This window comes from Triturus cristatus, chromosome 2_2 (assembly GCF_964204655.1).
Source record: "Triturus cristatus chromosome 2_2, aTriCri1.1, whole genome shotgun sequence".
NCBI classification, from domain to species: domain Eukaryota; kingdom Metazoa; phylum Chordata; class Amphibia; order Caudata; family Salamandridae; genus Triturus; species Triturus cristatus.
Genome location: NC_140582.1, coordinates 989,664,908 through 989,689,796, shown reverse-complemented (window position 1 = coordinate 989,689,796; position 24,889 = coordinate 989,664,908). Strand labels below are relative to the sequence as shown.

General features: G+C 48.4%; 1 protein-coding gene across 3 annotated transcripts in view; it reads right to left on the bottom strand.

The window, feature by feature from the left end:
* The window catches only part of CLNK (cytokine dependent hematopoietic cell linker), a 1,059,843-nt gene that overhangs the window by 110,327 nt on the left and 924,627 nt on the right, over positions 1 to 24,889 (bottom strand). For all 3 annotated transcript variants that reach the window (XM_085642412.1, XM_085642413.1, XM_085642414.1), the window contains exon 12: positions 12,554 to 12,709. In XM_085642412.1, coding sequence (XP_085498538.1) covers positions 12,554 to 12,709 — 156 coding nt within the window. The remainder of the gene's footprint in view (positions 1 to 12,553; positions 12,710 to 24,889) is intronic.

Genomic DNA, 24,889 nt, shown 5'->3' with positions numbered 1-24,889 from the left:
TGGGGGACAAAGCAGGCAAACTGCTGGCATGGCTGGAGAGGGGGGACCGCGCGGCGCGGTGGGTGGCTCGGATTCGGCTAGACACCGGGGAATTTACCTTGGAGCCACGGCAAATAGCGGGGGCTTTCGCGGCCCACTACAAAATGATATATACGCCGGAGGCCTCCTCTACAGTCGCCGATAATGAGACCTTCCTTCGGGACATAGCAATGCCGCGGCTGACCCCTTCGGGGGCCGAGGCCCTGGAGGCGGACCTGACGGCTGAGGAGATCACACTGGCGATTCTGGCCCTTCGCACCGGGAAGGCGATGGGGCCAAATGGAATTCCGATTGAATTCTATAAGCAAAGCTCCTCACTAGTGGTCCCGCACTTACTTGCCATGTATAGGGACGGTCTATCGACCGGGATCCTCCCTCGCGATCAGAGGATGGCTACGATAGTGGCGATCCCGAAACTTAACAAACCGACGCACGAGTGCTCATCTTATCGCCCGATTTCGTTGCTGAACGCAGAGGCGAAGATTCTAGCCAAGGTACTGGCGACAAGACTACAGCCATACCTCTCGACCCTAGTACACCCGGACCAGTCGGGATATATGCCTCACCGAAACACAGCTCTGAATATACGGCGTCTCCACGGGATTATTGCGTGCCGCTCCTCGATAGAGGAGGACGCGGCCATCCTGTAATTGGATGCACGGATGGCGTTCGATAGGGTAGAATGGCCTTTCCTATTTGCCGTTCTCCGCCACATGGGACTTGGCCCCAAGATTTGCGCGTGGATCCGGCTTCTATACACCCAGCCACTTGCACAGGTGGTAGTAAACGGCCACGTTTCGGACGCCTTTCCGTTGGGTCGTAGAACGAGACAGGGATGCCCCCTTTCCCCGCTCCTTTTTGCTCTGGCTCTGGAGCCTTTGGCGGGGTGCGACAAGACCCGGTGATCCGGGGCCTCAAATGGACTATGGGATGGGAGGATCGTATCTCCCTCTATGCGGACGACGTCCTGCTATACCTTGCCTCGCCGGCACGCTCCATCGCCTGCCTCCTCGACATTTGTGCGTCGTACGGGAAGAGGTCAGGCTATGAGATCAACTGGGAGAAATCCATCATCTATATGCTCCGAGGCTCCCCGCCTCGGCTCCCGAGGGGCTGCAATATTCGGGTGGCCAGTGAAGGATTCAAATATCTCGGCATTTATGTAACTGCGGATCACGACAAATTTGTGGCTGAAAATCTAATGAAGCCCCTGCAAAGGCTTCGTACCGACGTCAAGCCCTGGCGCACCTTGCCCCTGACACTGCTGGGAAGGGCTTCGCTTTTCAAAATGTTGGCCCTCCCTAGATTCCTATACGTGCTACAAAATACCCCTTTCCCGGATGCGCCCTCGTATTTCGCGGCTGTCGACGCAGAGGTCACTGGCCTCTTATGGGAGGACAGGGCGCCGCGGATAGCTCTCCACAAGCTCACCAGTGGGTGGTACGATGGCGGTATAGCCCTCCCAGACATCAAAACCTATTACTGGGCGTCGCAACTTATGGTTATAAATCAATGGCTCCATATGCCGGGAGACGACCCTGCGTACCGTATGGATAGGCAACTGCTGGGGGCAGAGGGGGTTGTGGGAGCACTCTACAACCCCAAAAGAGGTCACGTTCTGGCGGGGCCCGCAGCGCACACCCTCCGGATATGGTTTGCGGCACAGCGAACAATGGGTTGGGCAGGGAGGATTACCCAGGCTACGCCTCTTTGGGAGACAAAACAGCTTGGGGTACTACGCACCACCAAGGGGTTCCACCAGTGGGATCTAATTGGCATCTCCAGGGTCGGGGACCTCTGGAAGAAGGGAGAGGTGGTCACTTTTACCCAATTACAGGCAGACTACGACTTGGCAGACACCGAACGTTTCCGATACTTACAAATCCACCACGCACTTCGGGCGGCGATTCCACCTGGGACACGGCTCCCGGAGTCATCACCCCTGGAAGACCGGCTCCCCACAGAACACCTAACTCAAAGAGCGACGTCCCTAACCTACCGGAAAATAATAAATAATCGCCCTGATCCTTTCTTGACCCTTAAGAGTAAATGGGAGGCAGAACTCGGAGACTTAGATGAGGCGGAGTGGCAATCCGCGCTCTCCTCCCCCAAAGAGGTGGGCATATCGTCCAAACTAAGGCTGGTCCAACTTAAAATTCTGCACCGCACATATTACACCCGTACACTCCTATTTAAATTGCAACGGGCGGAATCCCCGCAATGTCTTAGGAAATGTGGACACGAGGGAACTTTCTTTCACACCCTATGGGAATGCCCAGTCATAGCACTTTACTGGAAGGGGGTGTTGCACACGCTCTCCCGGGTGACCAGAGTCCTGACGCTCCCGGAGCCTCGGAGGTGTCTCCTCAATATCTGGGAACAAACGGACCACAAGAGAGTGACACAGCTCTGGGTGACGTTGGGGCTCATGCTGGCAAAACGCAATATAGCCCAGCGATGGGGATCAGGGCAGTCGCCTACCCTGGCGCAATGGATCCAGGACATGGAGTGTGTAATGGTGGTTGAAAAAACTGTATATATGCATAGAGGGTGCCCCAAAAAATGGTCCCAGGTGTGGGGTGGGTGGAATGTGTACAGAGGGAATATATGTGAACCCCCGCCCGATGCCTCAGAATCTGAACTCAGTGACCAAGAATAGCCATCCTTTTGCTAACAGCGGTTGGGGATGGGAACGACTGTATGATACATATGGAATGTCTTTGTGTCTCAACTGTGCCTGTACTGAATTGTTGCAATACTTCTGGGGTAATTTCCTGCTAATCCTGATACGAGATGAGTGGTGTTTTTGTTTGCAAAAATTAATAAAAATATTCCAAAAAAAAAAAAAAAAAAAACATCCTCAGAAAGTCAAGGCAGCGGGCTGTGGAAGAAGAGGGCTCCACGACATCAGATAGCTGCCAGAGAGGTCCCAGTGAAGGCGTCTACTTTTGGCTGGGAAGATCCTAGCAGGAGAAATACGAGTTGCACAGCCATATATTATTGGAGCCTTCTCCCGGTAAAGATTTCTTTCTTTGAACGTAGTCACTTTTTTTTTTAGCTCGGAATATTCTAGCAGGGCAAGGCTGCAGGCTGTAGCCAAAGAGGGCTCCACAGGACAATATGCCTACTTCACGAGGTCCAGCTGAATCTGATTTGCTGATTTGGAAAAGTTCCAAGAAGAAGTAGCCTTAATCTTTAGCACAGCGGCAATGCACCTTTGTTCGATCGACTTGGCAGATTGGTCCTGGTCCTCTGGAGGTTCAAAAAGCCAAAACGTTCTTAAGTCCCAAGATTAGGAGATGAGAGGATGAGTACACTTTGACACCAGCCAAGTGTACAGGACCTCAAAGTCAAAAATTTAAATTTGATACTTGTATAGCGCACTACTCACCCGCAAGGGTCTCAAGGCGCTTGTACGAATACTGCTGTGGAACCCATCCTGTTTTTCCCTGTGAGGCGTCCACTCCTGGGCACCCCCAAGGTGGAGGCCAGGCATCCTTAGCATTGTGGGGGCTGTTGTGGAGATTAAGCAAGCTATTGCCCAGAGTTGCAGAGTGAGACTCCATGATTGGAATAGGCACCGAGGTGAGAATTATCAGGTCCGTGGAATTTTATGAGCCCAAGACCCACCGAGGTGGGGAATTGAACCCTGGTCACGAGATAGACCTCTGCATCAGGGTCTGCCGCTCTAATCATTGAGCCACACTTCTCCACTGAGCCACACTTCTCCACAGAAGACTCAAGACTCAGTCCAGCAGAGATGAGCAGCAGAGTACAGGGCATGTCCAGTTGGAACCGGTTAGTTGTCAAGTTGCAGGCAAAGACATCTTGTAGGTTGTTGGAGCTCTGTAGCATGAATAGGAGGTCCGCATTATGCTCCTTGGAGTCCACTTCTCTATCCTGAGTACAAGATGAAGAGCAGGCTGAGTCTTCTAGGCTCTTCATAGGTCACAAACAGCAGGTCCAATCCTCTTCTGTTCTTCCACAGGTCCTACAAGTGTTTTGAGGAGCACACATTTATGTCTGCTACCAGCCTGTGGGTGGGGATGATGACTCATGGCTCCCTCTGAACCGATGGGGTAAACATTCGCAGGGGTAACCCTTCCCTTTTTGCAGCATTTTCTTTGTGCTCTACTGTAAACAGTCCCACAGTACCTCTATTTACTTAAACCCAAGATGGCAGAACCCTTCTACCTCTGTACAGAGTTTGTGGGCCTACCTTTGGAGAGGAGGTGAGGAAAATGAGCAACCCCTCCTCAAATTCACAATATCTAATACAATGATGATAGCTGTACACTATCCTGAAAAACAGAAATTCAATGCAGCTTTAAGCCCACCCACCTAGATAATGCAAAAACATCAGAACGGAGTGAGTACTTCTACCGCCTTATCTGGATATCCGACCCGTGACTATCCCCACTCCTCAAGTACTAACCCCCTGACAATCCCACCCTCCCAATCTCCTCAGTTTGTTCCACCGGCCTGCATTTTAGTGTCTAGGGACAGAGGGCGATCCATTGGGGTGTCAAGTGCAATCCTGCGGTAGAGGGCCCAGTCCACCCAAACCTTCTCATGTTTCTGGGGACTGCACCTGGCTGAATGAATTGGCCTTTCGAGGACCATATATCTAACAAGACCTGCCTTCAACTCCCCTATCATTTAGGCAGCCTCTGACTTCCACAACCTAGCTATATCTTTTTTGCTCACCACTTGCCCTATCCACAAGAGGGCCCATTTATATCTGTTGCCCTCAATGTTGCCTGAGATGTGCAGCAACGTACATCTAGGGTCATGAGCCCACGGTCAACCTAGGATCTTACCTAAACATGTTAAAATGTTCTCCGAAAAGGAATCAAGGGCTGGACAACTCCAAAATTTAAGTAGAAAGTTCCCACAGTCCATAGAGCAACATAGGCATAGCGACAAGTTGCTCTACCCTATTTGCCACAGTCTGAAGCATGTGAGGTAAACTATGTAAGTGTTTCAACAGTAAAAAATGAAATTGTGCCACAATAGCTGCTTCTCTAGAAGAGCTATGGGCTTCCCACCAGTCATCATCGTCAATCTCGTGGCTGTACCTCACTCAAGTTTTTCTCAAGTCAGGGAAGGAATCTGGCGTATGTATTACCAATGGCTTGTATATAAAGTTTATGTTTGACGTGGGTAGTAAGCAACACCTGTCCCTCTACAGGGCTGTATTCCGGAAGCTCCGCTACCTTAGATGTTTAAGGTAGGAGTGCGTGCCTTAGTTATAGATACCGGACAAATTGGGTCTTCCGGAGATCTAACTCTGCCTGGAGGCTGGAGAAAGACTTAATAGTTTTTCCCGTCATGTCTCGTAGAGTGGAAATCTTGATAAGGTCCCACTCTCTGAGTCCTTCTAAACCTGTCACCTGTGCCAGCCAACACCCAGCCCGCAACAGGGTCGACCCGGTGAGGAGCTTGTACCAACCCAGGCTACGGAGCGCATCTCTCCAGATGTGGAATACCACTCTCATTGCTGAGAGGAGTGTCAAGGGGGTGGGAGGGGTCCCCATACAGGTAGTGGGCGATTGGGGTTCCATGCATGGGCCACCACTTTGAGGCATAGGCCAGGGTATCTTGGAAGGATGAAATGTTGAGTTCACCTCATCCTGGAACAATGGTGTCAAACAGAGATCCATGTGAGCCATCAGACCTAGAAATGATGGGGCTTATTTACGAGAAAGTGCTGAAGCGTCGCACCGCAAGCCCTTTGGGTGCTCCAGGTTGTGGCACTTTCAAAACACAGGGATACGTCATATTTACAACAATATGATGCATCGCTGTGCATTCCCCTGCGGTGGCGCACAATCGACCGCCATGCACCACGCAGGCAGCCTTACTCCATGGTGTAATGGTGCCTGCGTTGCTGGGAGATTGTTTCTGTGCAGGAAGGGGTACCTCCCTGCACAATAACAATAACAAAAAAAATTAAAAGAGGTGATTTCCTCTTCCTATGTGTAGTGCAGAATGCAGCACCCCTAGAAAGAGGAAATAAGCATTGGCATAGCCAATAGGTCTCGCCTTTGGGACCTTATAAGTATTTAATTATGCAGCATAAGATCCTTGGTGCAACATCAACTGTTGCATGGCTAAACACTTATATTGTCCCAAACGCGAGAACTATTGGCTATGCCAATGCTTGTTAATCTCTGACTTTAATATACGTTCACAACTTTTTTTATTCATAAGGGCCTTTATCTTTAAACAATAACTCAACTATGAAATTGTTTTACATTTTATATCACCACAGAAAGTTCCAGATTTGTTTTGATTAGTTTCTTCCTAAAAACCACAGAACACCCCAGTCTGATATTAGAATACGTTAGAGTATGTTTTTGCATTCATTTTAAAGTTACGTTCTTAGACAGGCATGTCCTTGTGCACGCTTCTCGGCAGCTGTTCAGTGCGTTAAAAAGAGATTACTTTCGTAAAGGAGGAAATGGTACGTCTTCACAACCTACACGCATTAAAAATACCCTCGTTCTTCGGGAACAAAACTCCTTTGAAACATTCCGTCAGACCTTCCAAGCAGCTAAGACGAATTCTCGCTGCCCTGCTGCACATTAGATGAATTCCTTCCTTTTGAAATTGGGTCTGGACCTATCGAAGTGTTTAAAGGTGGCTTGATAGGCCAGGCGACAACAACAGGGACATTGAAAGATGAACCAAGTCACAAATATTAGCCTGCTTCACTTGGCTCTGCTGAATTTTAATTCTCCTACACGAACTGGCTAATTATATATAACAGGTTACAAAAACATACACAACTGTTTACAAAATAATGTACTTTTTAACTGAATTTGAAAAAAGACACTTATCAAGCAACTAATAAAAAAATAAAAAGTTAACCTACCTCCGATTCATGTTTTGCGCGCAGGGCTGCGGGAACTAGGATAATAATATTCCCCAAATGATAGAATTAAAAGTCATCAACATGCACACCGCTCGTTAATGTCTAGAACTACTAGCTCCACCCGGAAATCTAAACATATTTTCTTCCTGCGAGCGTTTATAACAGTGAATTGTCTTTTGACAATTCCTGCTGCCTGGATATGGCAATGGGAAACTCTTTTCTTAACACTCGCGTCCAAGATTAATTTATTAGGCACTGTGAGATGTTTCTGTTTAACAAGCGAATTTCACATTAACAAAACAGTTACCCTCACTATATTCCAAACATCAAACATGAATAGGGAGGGTTACTGACCCAAAAAAAAATTAATAATGGAAGCAATCGAATATGTCCGCTGTGGGGGAAGCACGTGCGAGCAGGGTTGGCAGCACAGGGAGTCTGGCGTTTTTTTTGTGCCTGTTCGCTCCGCCCTCACCCCACACATATCTAGGGGCAGATTTACAAGCCCCTTGCGCCACTTTTGCGTCACTTTTCCCATGTTAAAAGTGACGCAAAAGAGGCCCAAGGGGCTTGTAAATATGCCCCCTAGTTTTGAGTAGCGAAACTGCCCGTGATGGAGACTGGGGGCACTACATAAATGAGATTAAAGCAGGCGGGGCTTTGAACTCAGCTTAAGTAACTGACCCTCATAACCAACAGCCCAAAAGCTTGGTGCACACGTCGCAAGGGCCCGTCTACACTGGTTTGGATCAAGTGTCTCTGGCCTCCCCTAAATGTCAAATCACAACAAAAGAAAGCAGGCTTCTAAGGCAGCTCCTTGCGTTGCTTTTGTGGCCCATTAGTCCTAATGGACAATTAGCGTCTGCAAGATCCCTCATCTCGTCACGAAGGACATAATTGGCGGGAACAAAGATCAAGATGGTCATTGGAAAAAAAAAGATTATTTGTAACTTGGGCAAACATTGAAATTTCAATAAAGCGTGATAAACAACTCAAGTGAAGAATGGTTCAAGAAACACACCTTCTAAAAAGGAAGAATTGTTATTTTCCACTTGTACCAAAAACATATCTGAGGTTTATGTGCAAAAGGAGCCGACCTGGGCTTTTACCCGTGTCCTTATCCATCCATGCAACATCTTTAATCACATTAATAATGATGAAACCAGGAAGGGCAGCGGTGTTCCCGCTAGATGATCTCACACGTGGTTTGCAGATAAACATCTTTCACACCAGCAAGTTTAAATTACAAGCGATTGATCTGCTTTGCTAGCGGTTTTTACAGTTGTTTACTCTGACAGGAAGAATCTAGACCCGCACTCCCAGGAATAAATATGGTAAAAACACAGGCTGGCGGTACCAAAGCCTGTTGAGTTCTGCGATCCTGTGCTCTATAAATCTGCAACTGCTGGTCTACCACATCTGGAAAGCAACAGGTGGGAAGACTACCCCAGCAGGAGTCTTAAAGAACCCCCTTCCAGTTGAATTGCAAGTCTGGAGAGATTGTGATAAAATTACCCCTGTGTACGGATTGTACCTCCGGTCCCCAGGATGACTGTCTGACTGAATTATTTATTAAGCGCACTTTTGCCGAGGCGTCTTGGCGCTGTATGAGGGTGGAGATTAGCTACAGCCAGTCTAGGATTTAGTCGTAGCTCTGTGGGTAAAGAATTCCACAATTTTGCCGCTTGAAATGAAAAAGCCTTGCCACCCCATCGGGTCCTCTTGATCTTAGGTAGGCAGACCAGACCTAGACTGCCAGATCTTAATGTACGGGTCGGTACATAACGAGGAAAGAGAGATTTCATGTCCTCTGCACCTCCTCCGTTTACAGCTTTATGTACTAGGCATAGAGCCTTGAACTGCACCCTTCGAAACATGACGGAAGATCTAGCAGTACTCTTACAGCAGCATTCTACAACGACTGGAGTTTGGAGAGCTGTCTTTCTCCAATTCCGGCGTACAATGCGTTGCAATAATCGATACAAGATAAAACTAAGGCTCCTACTACTGTTTTCCTTAAAGAAAAATGTATGAAAGGCAATATTTTATGGAGAACCTTGATCATAAAGAAACAAGCCGAGGTGACCTGATTGACTGGAGAAGTGAGTGTTAAATCTTTGTCAACCAGGAAACCTAGATTTTTTTCTTTTTGTGCCGGAACTGGACAGGTGCCTGCTTCTGAAGGCCACCATGTGTGATTACAGATAGAAGATTTTTGGCCAAATTCGATCACCTCAGTTTTCTCTGTGTTGAGCTTCAGAAAATTCGTGTTCAACCAGCTCATAACACTGGAGAGGCAATTTCTGAATCTCTCCGCTGTGAATTCCACACTCTGTGTAAGAGACACCACTAGCTGGGTGTCGTCAGCATACAACACCAATTTTAATCTTTGGTCTTTTATTAATTTTGCCAGTGGCGTCACATACAAATTAAACAATGTAGGGGATAGCGCGGATCCCTGAAGGACTCCACATGGGAGGAAAAACTCTTCAGATTGAATTCCTTCCCAATTAATTTGTTGTACTCTAGAGTCCAAAAAGGACCGGAGTAGTGCTAATGCGGACTCTCTAATTCCCACTATTTGAAGCCTTTCCAATAATACCCTGTGGTTTACGGTGTCAAAAGCTGCCGTTAAATCGAGTAAGATTAAGACAGCTCTACCGCCCTCGTCCATTGCCCTGCGAATTTCCTCCGTCGCCATTATTAACGCAGATTCTATAGAGTGTCGTGATCTAAAACCATGCTGTGTGTTATCCAGGGAACTATTTAGATCTACAAATTCCATTAACTTCTGGTTCATGGCCTTTTCCAGTATTTTAGATGGCAGAGGAAGACAGCATATAGGACGGTAGTGTTTGATATCTGAGGATCCAAAGAGTCTTTCTTAAGAATAGGTCTTATACAGGCCTTTTTCCATCTCCCAGGGAAGACTCCAGATCTTATTACTTCATTTAAGAGAGGAGCCAGAGAAGCAGTTATCTCTTTAGGAGCCAAATGGAATATGTAGGGTGGGGGGGCAAGGGTCAAGAGGTGAACCTGACTTAATTTGAATTAATAGGTCACTGACCTGTTTTTCGCTTAGGGGAGAAAATTGGGACAGACAATACAGAGTTGCAGAGACCTCAGTTAATTCCCTTGTATCTTTTTCCAGATTTACCTGTAGATTTTGAAGTTCATTATAGACTACTTGAACCTTTTGTTGAAAAAAAAGAGCCAGTTTATCAATAAAGTTTTGATCTGGAAGAAAGATTGTGTCATAAGGACTCTTAGTTAGGGTAGAAACTATTTTAAATAGTTCCTTAGAGGAACTTTTGACCTCTTGAATTTTTTTTGTAAAATACACCATCTTGGCTTGTTTTATTATGGATTTATACTCCTCCAAAGTTCTACTATATTCCTTCCTGTTCTCAGCACTATAGTCAGATCTCCAGATACGTTCCTGGCGTCGACATTTAATTTTAAAAAGCTTTATCTCTGCTGTATACCATGGCGAGGTAACTAATCATCTCCTAGGTTGAATTGTTTTCTCTGGGGCCAGCTTATCTACTGCCTGATTGATCCATGAATCAAAGTTGGTAGCTCCTCTGTTGCTATCCTCCATAAAGGGGGAGCTACTTGTCAAAGTTTTAGTTAACTCTTCGCTTTGTATACATTTCCAAGGGCGGGCTTTTGCTAACAGGGGCGAACTCTCCGTCCGTTTACAGGTATGTTTAAATTAACTTTGAAATAGATTGCCGTGTGGTCCGACCAAGGAACACATTGTACATCTTTTACTTCAATATGGTCATTACTAGTAAAAATCCCATCCAATGAATGTCCAGCTAGATGTGTGGGTTTGGATACGATTTGCGTCATCCCATAACCTGCTAGATTATCAATTAAGATTGAGCCCCAGGGCTGCGCTCTGGCCCAGAGGTGCGCATCAGACGTGGGAGCTGAGAGAGTCGCGATAGCGTGTCATCTACCCGTGGCATTTGCCTTTTTTGTCAACCCCCAAGTGGCAGAGCTGCAGAGAACCATGCCTCTGTTAGGCTGGGCCTGTTAGTCAAGGGTGGCCTCCCAGGGGAGGTGGAGTCTCAGAGGTGTGCAGTCTCAGAGGTGTGCAGTCTCGGAGGTGTGCTATCTCGGAGGAGTGCTGTCTCAGAAGTGTGCAGTTTTAGAAGTGTGCAGTCTCAGAGGTGTGCAGTCTCGGAGGTGTGCTATTTGGGAGGTGTACTATTTGGGAGGTGTGCTATCTCGGAGATGTGCTGTCTCTGAGGTGTGCAGTCTCAGAGGTGTTCAGTCAGAGGCATGCAGTCTCGGAGATGTGCTATCTCAGAGGTGTGCAAGTGCGTGGAAGAATGTGGGCGCACAGCAACAACGCACTCTAAATGTACCATCAAAATAACTATGCACGCATGTGCAGCTACGCCCTGAATCCACAACTGCCATTTGGTCAGGTGGTATGGAGAGATGACATTTCTTATGCACGTTGTGCTCAACGGGAAACGGGACCAAATGCACCCTAGACCCTGATTGTCTGTAACTAATAGAACCATGAAATTTTAGCTATGAAAGTTCACATCTGACTGGCAGAGTAACATAGAAGATTACAGGGGTGTAACAGAGGCTCATGCAGCCCTTGCAGTCCCGGGGGTGGGGGTGGTACGTGGCGGTGTTCTGAATGGTAAGTAAAATCTGGAACTATTCTGTCTGTGACCTGCAGGAGTTGCAGGAGGCCCTCACCACATTCTGCTGGGGGATGCGTAAGCAGGCATAATGCTGTGCTACACCACTGAAACTACAAGTAAACATGCACGTGTCTCAGATGTAGGCGTGCCTGAGCAGTACTTGGGGAAAACAGCATATTTACCTTACCTTGGTGTCCCACTGTAGCGTGGGTTACGTTTCATATGAAGATGTTCAAGGTTATAGTTGATGTTGGTGTGCGGATTTTTGAAACTCTTTTCCCCTGTGCGCACTTGGGAGAGCAGTTCTCAATTTTCAAGCACTTCACTCGTGCTTGTGGCGCACCACTGCTCGCTCCTGCAAGATGGATGCCGCCACAAGCATGAGTGCAGTACTTGAAAAGTGAAGACCGATGGCTAAAGGACCTCCTAGAGTAACGCATGCGCGCTGCCTAGGCGAGACCTACAAACGAGGAGAAATGTAAACATTTCTCTTCATTACGCCTGGCTACGCCACAGATGGGGTGGCGTAGCATTCTGACGCATTTCCAGGATCACAAATTCTCGTAAATCTGGAAATACGGCAGAATACATGGGTGTTGCGTTGGAACACCCACAGCAACACTCACGTTACGCTCCTTTCACAGAAAGTGTTGCGTGAGAAGGGGCCATATTTACAAGGACAGGAAAAGCCATGCAGGGTGGCTTCACGTGTCCTTGTAAATATCGAGCAGGAGGATGCGCCAGCAGTGCGTCACAAATATGACGCACCAGTGGCGCAAGGGGCTGGTAAATAAGCCCCTTGGATCTCAGTCTTTTTAGACAATTTTATCACTGCATGCTTTTCGATTAATCAACAGATAAACATAATATAATTCGCACAATATAATTGGGTTATTGACAGTAGCAGCAACTGTTTTAATTCACATCTTAAAAGACGCAAGAAAACAACAAATGATACGCCACTTACGTCATTGCCTCTGAGCCCGGATCCAAGCGCATATTGCTGGCTTTCTTCAAGGAAACGCACTTTGATGTTATATACTCTGGATCGATAAAATATGACTAACACATATGGCTCCTCTATAGATTTTTTTGAACAATCTCGGACCAGGAATGCTCCATCCTGAATCATAAAGCGATAAATTGAAAAGGTTTTAGCTTAAAAGGATCATATGCACACCACTGATGGTAAACACAACGAACGAACAATACAAGAGGAAAATGAGTAAAACTATCACTAAAGAAAATAATTTCTCAGAGGCTGCTGTTGGCACTCAGTGTAACCCTTAGCTCACCTTTTTTTAAGTCTTGGCTGTGTAGCTGTGCATTAAGAAGCAGTTCTGAAAGAGGCGCTTAGGTCGAATCATACATTGAAATTCCTAACTAAAAGCTTGATTTGGCATTAGGCAGACGGTGTGTGCTTTTACTGAAAAAGAGCGCTTGTTTTACCTTTTAGGATAGCTTATTCTCAGTGTAGCAGGGCTAGTTTGGTTATTATGTCGGAAAGCAAGTGATAAAGAATGTAGGCCAGATGGGTTGCGGAGAAATGTATTGTCAGATGCCATATGTTTATGCAGAAAATTAAGACAAAGGCAGTTGCCAGCTTTAACCTAAGCTTGTGAAAAGCATAGATGACATGCAATAGGCATTTAAGGGCAGATTATTACACTGTGTTAAAAACTGTCTACAAGAACTTTGGTATATAGAATCTCACTATATTGCCGTAATATGCAAATGCTGTTTACCCCTTTGACAAAACCTTAGGTTTTAAGATTCACACTGTGCCAATCCTTGGTATGCCCTCTTCGAATGGGCTGTATATTGTTTTGCAAATGCACGTTTTTTAATTGGAATTTATCTTATACATACTCGCACAAAGTTTTCCCTTTCAAGTCAACAATCTCTGTATGTTACATTTTCTATTAATTGGCTTTTATCGACAATAAGCTCATCGACCCATGGGCATCATCAAATATGCCATGTGATAAAAAAATGAGTGGATTTAAATAATAAAAAATATAAAAAGGAAAAAAATAGGCCATGTGATCAAACATAAATTAACTAAAAACAACGAGAAAACAAACTGTTAACCTGCTGTCTCGAGAGCAGTATGTCCCCACGATGTATACAGGTATAGGAGGTGGGGGGGGGGGGGAAGAGGGATGGGACTATCCGGGGCCACAGTCTCTCAATGGGGAAGAGGTGGTGTGTGGTCCTCCCTTCAAAGAGGGGATCAGGCCTTGCTTTTCAAATCCGACAGCCATCAGCACTGTCTAACATAAGGGGTGGATGTGACCCACCACACCCCCACCGTCTTGCATCTGTCCACTGCCAACCTCATTACCATTTCCCCACCTGACCCTTCAGCCGGCCGCCGCAAGTGTTCAGAGTCAGACCAGGGCCAGAGCCGAACTCTCTACCGCCCCCTGTATGTGTCCACTGTTGGTTGTGGAGTCTGGTGGGTCTTCCCACTAAGACACCACCTCGGACCAAAGGTCAGCTGCTGGCCTCCTGCAAACTCCGCGAGCCTCCTCGCTCTGCACTGTTCTCTCCTCTGCCCAGGCCTACCATCTCTCAATGTGAGGCCCCACTGCGGCTTTCCATGCATTGCTATCTGCCGTAAAGGTGGGTCAAGGAATCTGTTCTCAACCTTCTTGGCTGTGGGGCGTGGGAATGTCAATGCCCCCAGCAGGGACACCTCAAGGGTTTTCTCGAGTGTTCTGCTCAGAGTAATATTTAGCTTCATCAGTACCGACCCGGCTGTGTCAGCAGGCGGGGGCTTCCCAGGAGATATGTCCAAAGTTTGCATTTAGGGTACGGCAACGGAGGCACATGCTGGTATCTCCCCCATATATGACCCCTATTTTATGTGGTGTCAGGTACGTTCTATGTGTATAATTGAACTATATGTATTTGTGGTGTGTGCTACAGGATACTTTAGTGGGTATGACAGTAACCTGCCCCACTCAGTATCCGTAAGTTCCCGGCCCAGCCCAGTGTTCCATTGTGCTCTAGAGGCAACCAGCGGTCTCCTAGACTGCGTTTTAAGGGGCATATCAACAGCAACCGGCGATAATTGTCCCTAAGCGCACTTAGCGCTAGGATAATTATCGCTGGCTAGCGTGGATTTTTATCACTGAGATAGTGTGCTATTAGCAACGCTTATCTCAAAACCGATAAAAATCCTAGCGCTAACTGCCTAACGTGAGATTATCGCTGGAAACCCAGCGATAATCTCACGAAATGTGGCGTTGGCTTGTTGATAGGGCCTCAAAACTCAGCCATGATATCCACCCGCCATAGGATATCATGGCTAAGTCAGTCCTGAAGCAGGCGTAAGGAAAGTAGCGATAACAGGGGTTATCGCTACTTTTCTTGCCGCTATGCTTCATAGCGTGGGGCTTGATCATAGGAGAAATGTCGCTTAGCGACATTTCTCCTGTCATGTTAGGTCAGGAACACCCACTTTGCATCTCATTAGAGATGCAAAGCTGGGTGTTAAGATTTCATGCGCTAAAGCAAGGTTTCACGCGTTAGCGTAACCTTGGTAATTAAGCGATAAAATTATCGCCGCTTATCAGCCGAAAACGGCCTCAAAAGCTGCGATAATTTTCTATCGCCTCGTTGCTGATATGCCCCTAAGTGCCTGTGAAGAAGGATAGCGGTTCCCTGTGGTGTAACCCCACTAGAGGGAGCTTCAGTGCATATAGAGTTTTGGGGTTCAGCCATTCATACAGTCTTGCCAGCAATGCAGGGACATGAAGAGAAGGACCACTGGCTGTGGGATCTTAAGTTTGAGATTTAGCTGTTTGGCCAATAAAGCCCCTTGGTTTGGTTAGGAGTCAATCGGGCCCAGTTCGTCTTGTCTGGATTCATCCACCCAACTGGTGATCCATTGGAATTGTGCTGCATTAAAATACAACTCATAATTTCCTTTCGAGGGGCGGAGAGTGTCATGGGCAAACCTGTGATGACCCACGTCCCAAACTAGATCTCCGAGTATTGAATCCAGCTGCCATAACCAGGTGGGCAGTATCGTCACCTGAAGGTTTGGGAAATGATGCAAACGGGGAGCATGACCATCTTGGATAATGTTATATGTGCCATGAGCAAAAAGAACAGATGATGGATTGAATGCTGAACAAATCAAACATTAATCCCCAGTCACAGATCTGGGTTGAATCCATCATTTTTATACTTGCCATGTCATTCCAGTTTGGGCCCAGCCATATGCAAATCAGCCTTGACCCAGCTCCCCATGGCAGTCCAGCTGAACTTCCAGGCCAGGTCTTCCCTTGACCGTAAACAAGCATTCTGGCACTGATTTTGGGGTGTCACCCCTCATTAGCCAGGCTAGCTTGAATCCGGGGGGATAGTGAACAAGGGACCTACATCTGGTCATACCCTTCCCACTTAGGGTGACAAGTGCAAAAAGAACAGATGATGGATGAAATGCAGAATAAATCGAACATTCACCGCCAGTCAAAGATCTAGGTTAATTCCCTTGATTTTTTGCTTGCCACGACATTCCAGTTTGGACCAAACAATATGCAAATCAGTCTTGGACCTGCTCCCCATGGGAACAGTCCAGCTGAACTGCCAGGCCAGGTTTTCCCTCCGAGGTATCAGCCCTCATCCGCTAGACTAGCTTAAATCCAGAGGCATAGTGATTGTTTTCCCACTGGGCAACAAATGCAAAAAAGAACAGATGATGGATGGAATGCTGAACAAATCAAACCTTCATCCCCACTCCCACATCTAGGTTGACTCCATTATTTTTTTTGTCCACCACGCCATTCCAGTTTGGACCCAGCCATACACAAATCAATCTTGACCCTGCTGCCCATGGGAACAGTCCAGCCCAATCTGCCAGGCAGGTTCTCCCTCGGCCATAAAGAAGCACCCAGAGACTGACTTTTGGCTATCACCCCCTCATCGGCCAGGCTAGCTTGATTCCAGTGGCATAGTGACCACGGGACCCATGTCTGGGCACACCCTCCCAACTTAGGCAGACAAATACAAAAAGAGCAGGTGATAGACAAAATGCTGAACAAATCAAACACACACCCCAATCACAAATCTGGGTTAAATGAATAGTTTTTCCATCACCTCGCCATTCCAGTTTGGACCCAGCCATATGCATATCATTCCTGACCCTACTTCCCATAGGAGCAGTCCAGCCCGAACCACCAGGCTAGGTCCTTCCTGGACTGGAAACAAGCATCCTGGGTATTACCCCATATCAGCCAAGCTGGCTTGAATCTGTTGGCATAGCGAGCACAGGACCCACGTCTGGGCATACCCTTCCCACTTAGAGAGACAAATAAAAAAGAACAGATGATGGACGGAATGAAAAATCTGGATGCCCAGGTATTTCAAAGTATGCAATGCCCTGGTGATATCAGGTGGGCATCCAACTGGTTTGGGGGTGTCATGGACCACCGGGAACAAGCAGGTTTCAATTCGGTTAACTCGAAGGCCTGAGTGGGACCCATACTCCTCCAGAAGTCTCAGTGTTGGTGTAATATCTTCCTCCCCATTCGGCAAGGTAAATGAGCGAGTCATCTGTGTAGAGAAATATAATCTGCTCTCTCCCCTTCACCATGTTCCTCCTGCCTTGGCCCATTGCTTGGAACCAATCTGCCAGTGGTTCTATTGCAATCTCGAAGAGCACGAAACTTTGTCTCGTGCCTCAGGAGATATCATATTAGTCCGATATTGTGTGGCCCATCTTGACTCTGGCCATGGGATTTGCATACAGCAATCTTACCTAGCTGACCCAGCCCCCTCCCATCCCCATACAAAGCAGAACCGCCTCCAGGACGTCCCACCTCACAGTGTCGAAGGCCTTCTCCAAGTCTACCGACATGATCATGGCCTGTGAGTTGGTCTGCACTGAACCATGGTAGGCGTTGTTACACAGCTGTCGGAGATTGAGGGATGTGTGCAGGGTCGGTATAAACCTGTTCTTCTCTTCATGCTTCAGCTCCAGCATATGCAGCGAGAGGCTACTAGACACTGCTTTGCTGAGGATTTTAAAGTTCATGTTGAGCATGGACAAGGGTGTGGAAGGTTGCAGTCGATACCCCTGGGGGGAGCATGACTTAGGTAACTGGATGACAAGCGCCTCCCTTGTTGTGTCTGGGACCAGCCCCGACAACAGTGCCTTTGTGTAGAGAGCCTCCAATCTCTGCATCGATTCTCCAGTGTGTGTCGCATAAAACTTAGCTGGCAGCCGATCTGGTCCCGAGGATTTACTGCTTGCCATGCTTTTAATCGGGTGTGTGATTTTCAGGGCCATCAGCCCTTCCGTCAACATTCAGAGGGAGGGCCGAAGATCCAGTTTTCCAAGCAGTTTACCATGGGCCCCTTGGTAAGTCCACTCCAATGGGACTATACAGGGAGACATAATAGTCTTGGAATGCTGAGTTAACATCTTCGGGTGTATAAAGAGTGCCAATCCTCTGGGAGAGCTGGGGGTGCCTCTGCCCTCCGGTCTGACGAGCCAGTCCAACAGTCTCCCCAGTCTGCCCTCTCCTTCGTAGGCTCTACTGACAAAGTCCTTATAATTATAATATTGGAGACGCTCCAGGGCAGAGATGTATTGCTCCCTAGCCCCCAGTAGCCAAAGGGAAGCAGTCAGATCAGCCCCAAGTTCGTTATCCAACTTATGGAGTGTGCCATCTAGCTGCTGTAGTTCGCGATAAAGGTTGCAACAAATTCCTACTGTCTGACTCAGGCAGTGCCCCCAGAGCACCACCATGAGCGCCTCCCAAATCATCCGGCAACTCAAGGCTGTTCCATGGTTCGTGGTCTACTACTGTGCTATAGCCTCCCATTAGGTTTTCTGAAAGGGGACATCAGAGAGAGCAGATGTGTGCAGCACCCACATTGGGATTGCTTGGTGTTTGTCAGTCGGTTGAAACAATAATAGGATCGGGCTATGATCAAAAAGAGTGTGGTCTATGTATTCTGTTTGTACGACTTAGAGGCACAGGTCTCTGGAACAGACATAGCGTTCCAGTCTTGAATACACTTGGGGGCATATTCACAAGGACTTATCTCTGATTTATCTCCACCTTAACGCATCAAAAGTGGAGATAGACATAACACCCCATTCACATGCTGGTGCAAACTGCAGACATCACCAGTATTTCCGCGATAACTGCCCCAAAATTTATCTCCACGGTGGACACTACCAACTAACCCTAATGAGATGCAGAGTAGGCATTCCCGTGCAAAAACACACGAAAAAACCACAACACCACTTTCACAACGAACTGCAAGATCTGTGAATCGAACCAAAAACAGGCGATAAGCTGTGGTAGCCGCAGGTATTTAACACCTGCCTCAAGCAGGTGTATAGACAGACGACTACCTGCAGTAGGCAACGGAGCCCCACACACAGCCACACCCGAAGAACAAACGACATTATGGAGCTGCTCATCATGCAGCTCGGAGCCCCAACAGGGCCACAACACCCACGCAACGTCATCCTCCGGCAGGACATCGTTGGTGTCTGAGCCTGTGGCCTGTCCTCAGCAATGGACAGGTATGGACTAGGTGTCCGGCCTGGGTCTGTGGCATTCATATCCGCCATGGTGCCGGACACAGCTGGCATGTGCCCTCTGCATCATGCCCTGGGGGTAGGCCTCCCGTTCTTCCCCGTGACACTCTGCGGAAGGCACCTATGATACATGCGAGGTCCTGCGAGGCCCTCATGACCCTACCCCAGTCTCCCACAGGTCAGCGTACCGTGGCGGTGGGCCCATGTCGGCCGCTGTGCATCCGGGGCCAATAGCCCTGTGCGACTCGAGTCATTCCCCCTTGTTGTACTGACATTGCATTTCTGATTGCCTGGTGACTGTTGGAGTTGTTGCCAGCACCAGCTACTCCCTGAGGGCTGGCTTACACTCACCCCACACACAGCCAACACAGGCATCACTGTATTAATGGGCCTGTCATCACATCCTGCCGAACCAAGTATTGACTCTTTTCTCCCTGCACTGTCGCAGGTGATCAAGGATATGCACTCTGCCCTTGGATGATGACACCCCTCCTAGACCGGGATACACCCGCCCAGAAGCAGTACAAAGCGGACAACATACGCACCAGGGGCATCCTTGAACGCACAAGTCACGTTTCAGGTGCCTGGACGGCACAGGTGGAAAGCTGCTGTACAGCCCGGACATCGTGTGCAAGATGATCGTTGCATGTTGTGTGTTGCACAACATCTGTGTTCATATCAATACCCCATAGATCCCAGTTCCAGAGGTACCAGATGATGATAGTGACGATGGGGCAGGTGGCCCAAATCCCACTGCAGCCGTGGCAGAAATGACCCATAGGAACTCCATCATTGACACTTCCTTCTCATGAGCAATTCACATTGTGGCCTTCCATGGCAATCATGGGACAATAGTAGATGTCCAATTGCACTGCATGTGTGATTAAAACATATTTGCAGGTTACAGGTTGTACTTGTACATTGTCATGTTTCATTTTCATGCGGTTTCAGATGTGATTTGCCATGTTGTGCACATTTGCTGGACCAGTTGTGTCCTCTGTTCTGTTGTGGAGGGGTTGCTGTTTGTACCGGGATGTTGTGAATGTCGAGCTGCACTTATGCTTATGTGCATATGCTGCACGGTGGGCGAGTCGCTCCTGCGGCTCTGATTTGTCTGCCACTGGTCTTTTTCATGCGGTGTGCCTGTCGGTTCTGTTCTTCCACGGTGCTTGAAAGTTGTGTTGTACATGTTGCCCTCTGCAGTCGGTCAGGGTGCATCCGTGGAACTACGCTGTTGATGTATTTTTTTCGGTGGCATTTTCCATATGCTATTCTTGTGCTTTTTCCTGCATGATGCGTGAGTATTGCTGCCCTCGCGCTGGTTGTCACTCTTTTATTATGGTGCTTTGGCCCATCGCAGGTTTTTTGGCGTTGGGGCTTGTGTTTTTATCTCCGTCGAGGTGGTTGTATCGCGGGCATTGGCCGCGGTTTCAGCAAACTATCGCATGGGGCCGCCTTGTTGTGAATTCCACGTTGACACAGGGATATTTTCCTGTGATAGGCTGCGATGTTGAGAGTTGTGTTAAGCTACTCTTGCGAAGTTATCACACGTTCCTGTGAATATACCCCTTGGTGTACACTAGAATAGAAGGAAAAGTCTCAATCCGTAGTATGGTGTGTACACCACACGTCCTCCAGTTACCAATGTTTTGACCAGTCCCTCAAGCCGTCAGCAATTTTATGGCCAAGTGCCCCTGGCATCAGCGGAGTAGAGCGGTCAATAGTGGTGTCTAACACAATATTAAAGTTGCCCCCAAGCAGCAATGCTCCCCCCAACATCCGCCCAGCTGTGTTGACAGCAATTCCAAGAAGGATGCTTGGTCTTGATTTGGTGCGTATATGCTACCCAACACATCTGATGACCCCACAGTGTACCCTCTGCCATCACATATTGACTGTCTGTGTCTATTTTAACAGCTGTGGCTTCAAATAGAACCCCTGATCTAACACTAAGGAGCGCACCCCATGCAAACACTGAGTAAGTTGTGGCGTGTACTTGTTCCCAGTGGCGCCGCAACTGGTCTGCTTCCACACTCATGAGGTGTGTCTCCTGGAGCATGGCAATGTGAACTCCACGCCTCTTGAGGTACCTTTGGAGTCTGTGTCCTTTTGCCACTGACTCCATCCCCCAATATACCATGTTGTGAATGTGACATTGTGTGGAGGTGATGTAGTTTCAGGTAAGGCGATCACATTTCTGCCACCCCCTCACAACAGCACTCTCCTCTCATCATATGTTCCCCCCAAGACAGAATAACTCAACAACATTTGCCCCAGCTCCCCAGCAAAAGAGCACTACAGCAACGCCTGGCCGACCAAACTTTGATAAATTAAAGTGCAAATAGCACATGTCTCCATCATTCCGGCACCTGTGGAAAGGTGGTGGGGAGTAGGCTCTAGTAAAAGTTTGAACTCAAAGTGTCCGTTCGTAGCCGACCCCAATGTGGTTTTTCAGCCCACCTATTGGAGGACTCAGCAAGATTTGAGGAGCACTTTCTTTGACCCAGATCAGGGCCACAGTGGCACTGCCCGGAGTAATTTCCCCACTGTGCATGGATCGCACCAGGCAGAGGTGCTAAAGGAGGTTGTCTTCAGATTGAGAAGTTACCTTCGGAGGGAGCCCCTCATGTTCTTGGTTGCTATTGTCTGACTTCCCCAAACTGCACCCTGAAGCTGAGCTAGCATCAGAGTCAGATTTTTCGCCAACCATGATCCCCACCATCGCCTACAGAGCTGCTTCCCTGTCTCTAACTGCTTGCGTTTTGGATAGGTTCTGCAGTGCTGCACATTGGGGGACGCTCCTAGCATGGTGCTTGCGTGTTCATCACCTTTCAGTGCTTGGTGCTCAATGTACAGGGTCTCCACCTCTGGCAAGATAAGTTCCCAGCCATGTCCAGGCCTCATCAAAGTCAAGGCAGAAGTATGTGTTTTGGTCGATCATGATCTTACCTTTTGCTGGGAAAAGGGTTAAAAATCAGAGCACTGCCTCTCCTAGCACCCTTTTCACCTTCAAGAAGGAGGACCGTTTGGCTTGTACTGCAGGGGTGAAGTCAGGAAACATGGACACTTGTACACTGCCCACAAGAAATCTGGCATCTGCTGACGCCCGTTGCAGTAAGATGCCTCTGTCTTTGTAGTGCAACAACTTAGCCACTACTGTGCCAGTTAAAGGGTGAAGAATTGTGGGTGATGAGTGGGGGCCATCTCTGTTCGCAGCCAGTTCTTAAGGTAGACCACCATATCTGGTCCATCAACTCTCTCAGAAAGGTCCACTACTCAGATGTTGTTGCTCCTGTTGCACTCTTCTGTGCCTTCTATTCTGCACTCCAGTCTGTATATGCGGTCCGATAAGTAGGTTGATTGCACTTTTAGCATCTGCTGCGCCGGTTGCAGGACATGTATTGCTGCTTCAGAGTCTTTGACCTTGTCTGTCAGTTTGTGGGGGTCGGCACGCAATAGGCCAAGCACTGGTGACACCGTGCCGATCTCCTTCTGGAGGGTAATTTTGGAATCTTCGATGGCCCCATGGATTTTGTCCAGCGTCAGTTGCAGTGAGCGGGATAGAGGGGCCGAGGGATACATCCATGTCCTGCATGTCATGTTGCTCCTCTGGCATACTTTGTTGGGGATCGGGGTCCTTGGCTTTAGGTTTACACATCTCCCTGCCTGGGTGTGTGGTCCACAACAGGGCCAGCATCTTTTCCGGTGTCACACCTAGTGGGTGTCCAGGCAATCGCAACCAGACAAGCCACTCATCCCCCACTAGGCCCCTCCAATCCAGTATACATCCCAGTGGATTTAGGTAATGTAGGTTGCTCCGGGTGCACTCTCAGTACTACACCATCCAGCACTAACAGCCCAGGCTTTTCAAACCCTTGTGGTCAGGGTATCTCACTTCATGAGTCTCTTACACCCCTTTTGTCTGTTGAATCTGCACTTGACGCTGGTTATAAGTATGGTTCCAGCTCAGAGAACCCCTTCACTTCTATCTTGGGGTCAGCAGGTGATGGCTCATTGAATCTACAGCTGGCTCCCAGCATGCAATACGGCCCCAGGATTTGTCTCTCCCGGGACTCCGTCCGTCACCACAGAGAAAGGAGCAAGGCCGGTTTGATAAGTGACCCTTGCAGGTTCCCTGGCACATAGTGCCAATATCAGCAACACTCCCCATCCCACATACAGCAATATCATTAGGAAATAAACCACACGCCACATTGTTTGTGGAGAAAATTGCTGCAGGTTTATTTGCATAACAAATATGCCAAACATGGTGGGTTATCTTACAGGCAATCCAAGGGCAGGCAGCCCCTCCGCCGCCTGCCCGCCTGATTAGCCAAATTACACCGTGGCCATCGCCAATTAGTGCTTACCAATTTTGGGGGAGGGGTAACCCCTCCCACCGGTGGACTGCCAGTCCACCCCGTTACTCACGCCCCGAGGGGGCGGAGCGTTTCAGGCAACCTCGGGTTGCTCAGGCTTACAACCGCCCATAGGACTAGTGGGACTCCGTCGCTCCTCCAGGGTGCAGCGCGAGGACTTCCTGGGGATATTTGGCATTTGCACCCTGTTGTGCTCCGGCAGAGGGTAACCCCTCTGTACCTCACAGCGTCTGGATCGCCCTGTAACTCCGCCACAGCTGTGGGTGTGGCCACTGTCACAACCAGCCCCCCCCCCCACCAAGGTAGGTATCTTTACCTACATCCTGCTGATTCCAGGGCCTCTCCCAGGTCCAGCAAAAACAAGTCCATGCCCACTCTGGACAAGAGCACCCCATCCTCTTCAAAAATCCCTGTGGATTTTAGCATACAGCATGCCATGCCTGATAAACCAAACCCACTTTGTTCAGTGACTCTGCACATGTTAACTCTACTGCGTGAGGTTTCCACGGCAGCCCCTGACCGGTCCCCTCGCCACACTAGCAGTGGGGTTATCTCTGGCCATCATAACACCCATGCCCACAATTGGTTGCTTAACTTACATCCGGAGAATTTCATTTCTGGCACTGTGCCCTCCTACCCAGCCAAGTTAAATCATTGCCTCCCTGGTGTATGGCCAAAATGTTGGGATGGGAAACAACCCCCTCCCCAGTCTGTGCCGCAGCTTCTACAGCAAGCTGTTCGAGCGTATGCCTGGGACCCCCAACCAAATTGTCTCAGTAGTCTTCCACAGCTTCTTCAGCAAGCTGTACCAGCGCATGCCTGGGTTCCTCAACCAACTTAACTCAGTGGTGGAAAACCCATGCCTCCCTTTCTTGAATTCCACCTGTCATGCCACTCACAGGACACACTGGAAGCCCTTCAGCCAGACCATTGAGCCAGGCAAAATAAAGAAATGCTAGATTGCTAAACACCCTTTGTTGAGCACTGCACACCATTCTAAACAACTAATCCAACTTGCACATAATTTACCTATTACCACTGCACCCCAACAAACCTCAGGTTTCTCATAGGGGTGCCTATGGTATACTCCACATTCTCATGTACATAAAACACATAACCTGTCTTCCGGCCACTCCCCTGGGTGGCTGCGGACGGATGTACCTTTTAACACATCGGGATTCCCATCGTCCCACCTGCATGATGCGCTCCGCTGACAAGCCCGCCCAGAACGCATGGTGTGCTGCCCCTGCAAAAAAGGGTGACTGCAAAAGTGCCTGCCAGGGCCAGCATTGCCTGACATATTTAATGATGCTTTCCATACCTGTTCAACCCCAAATTGGTGAGGAACTTGTTGTCA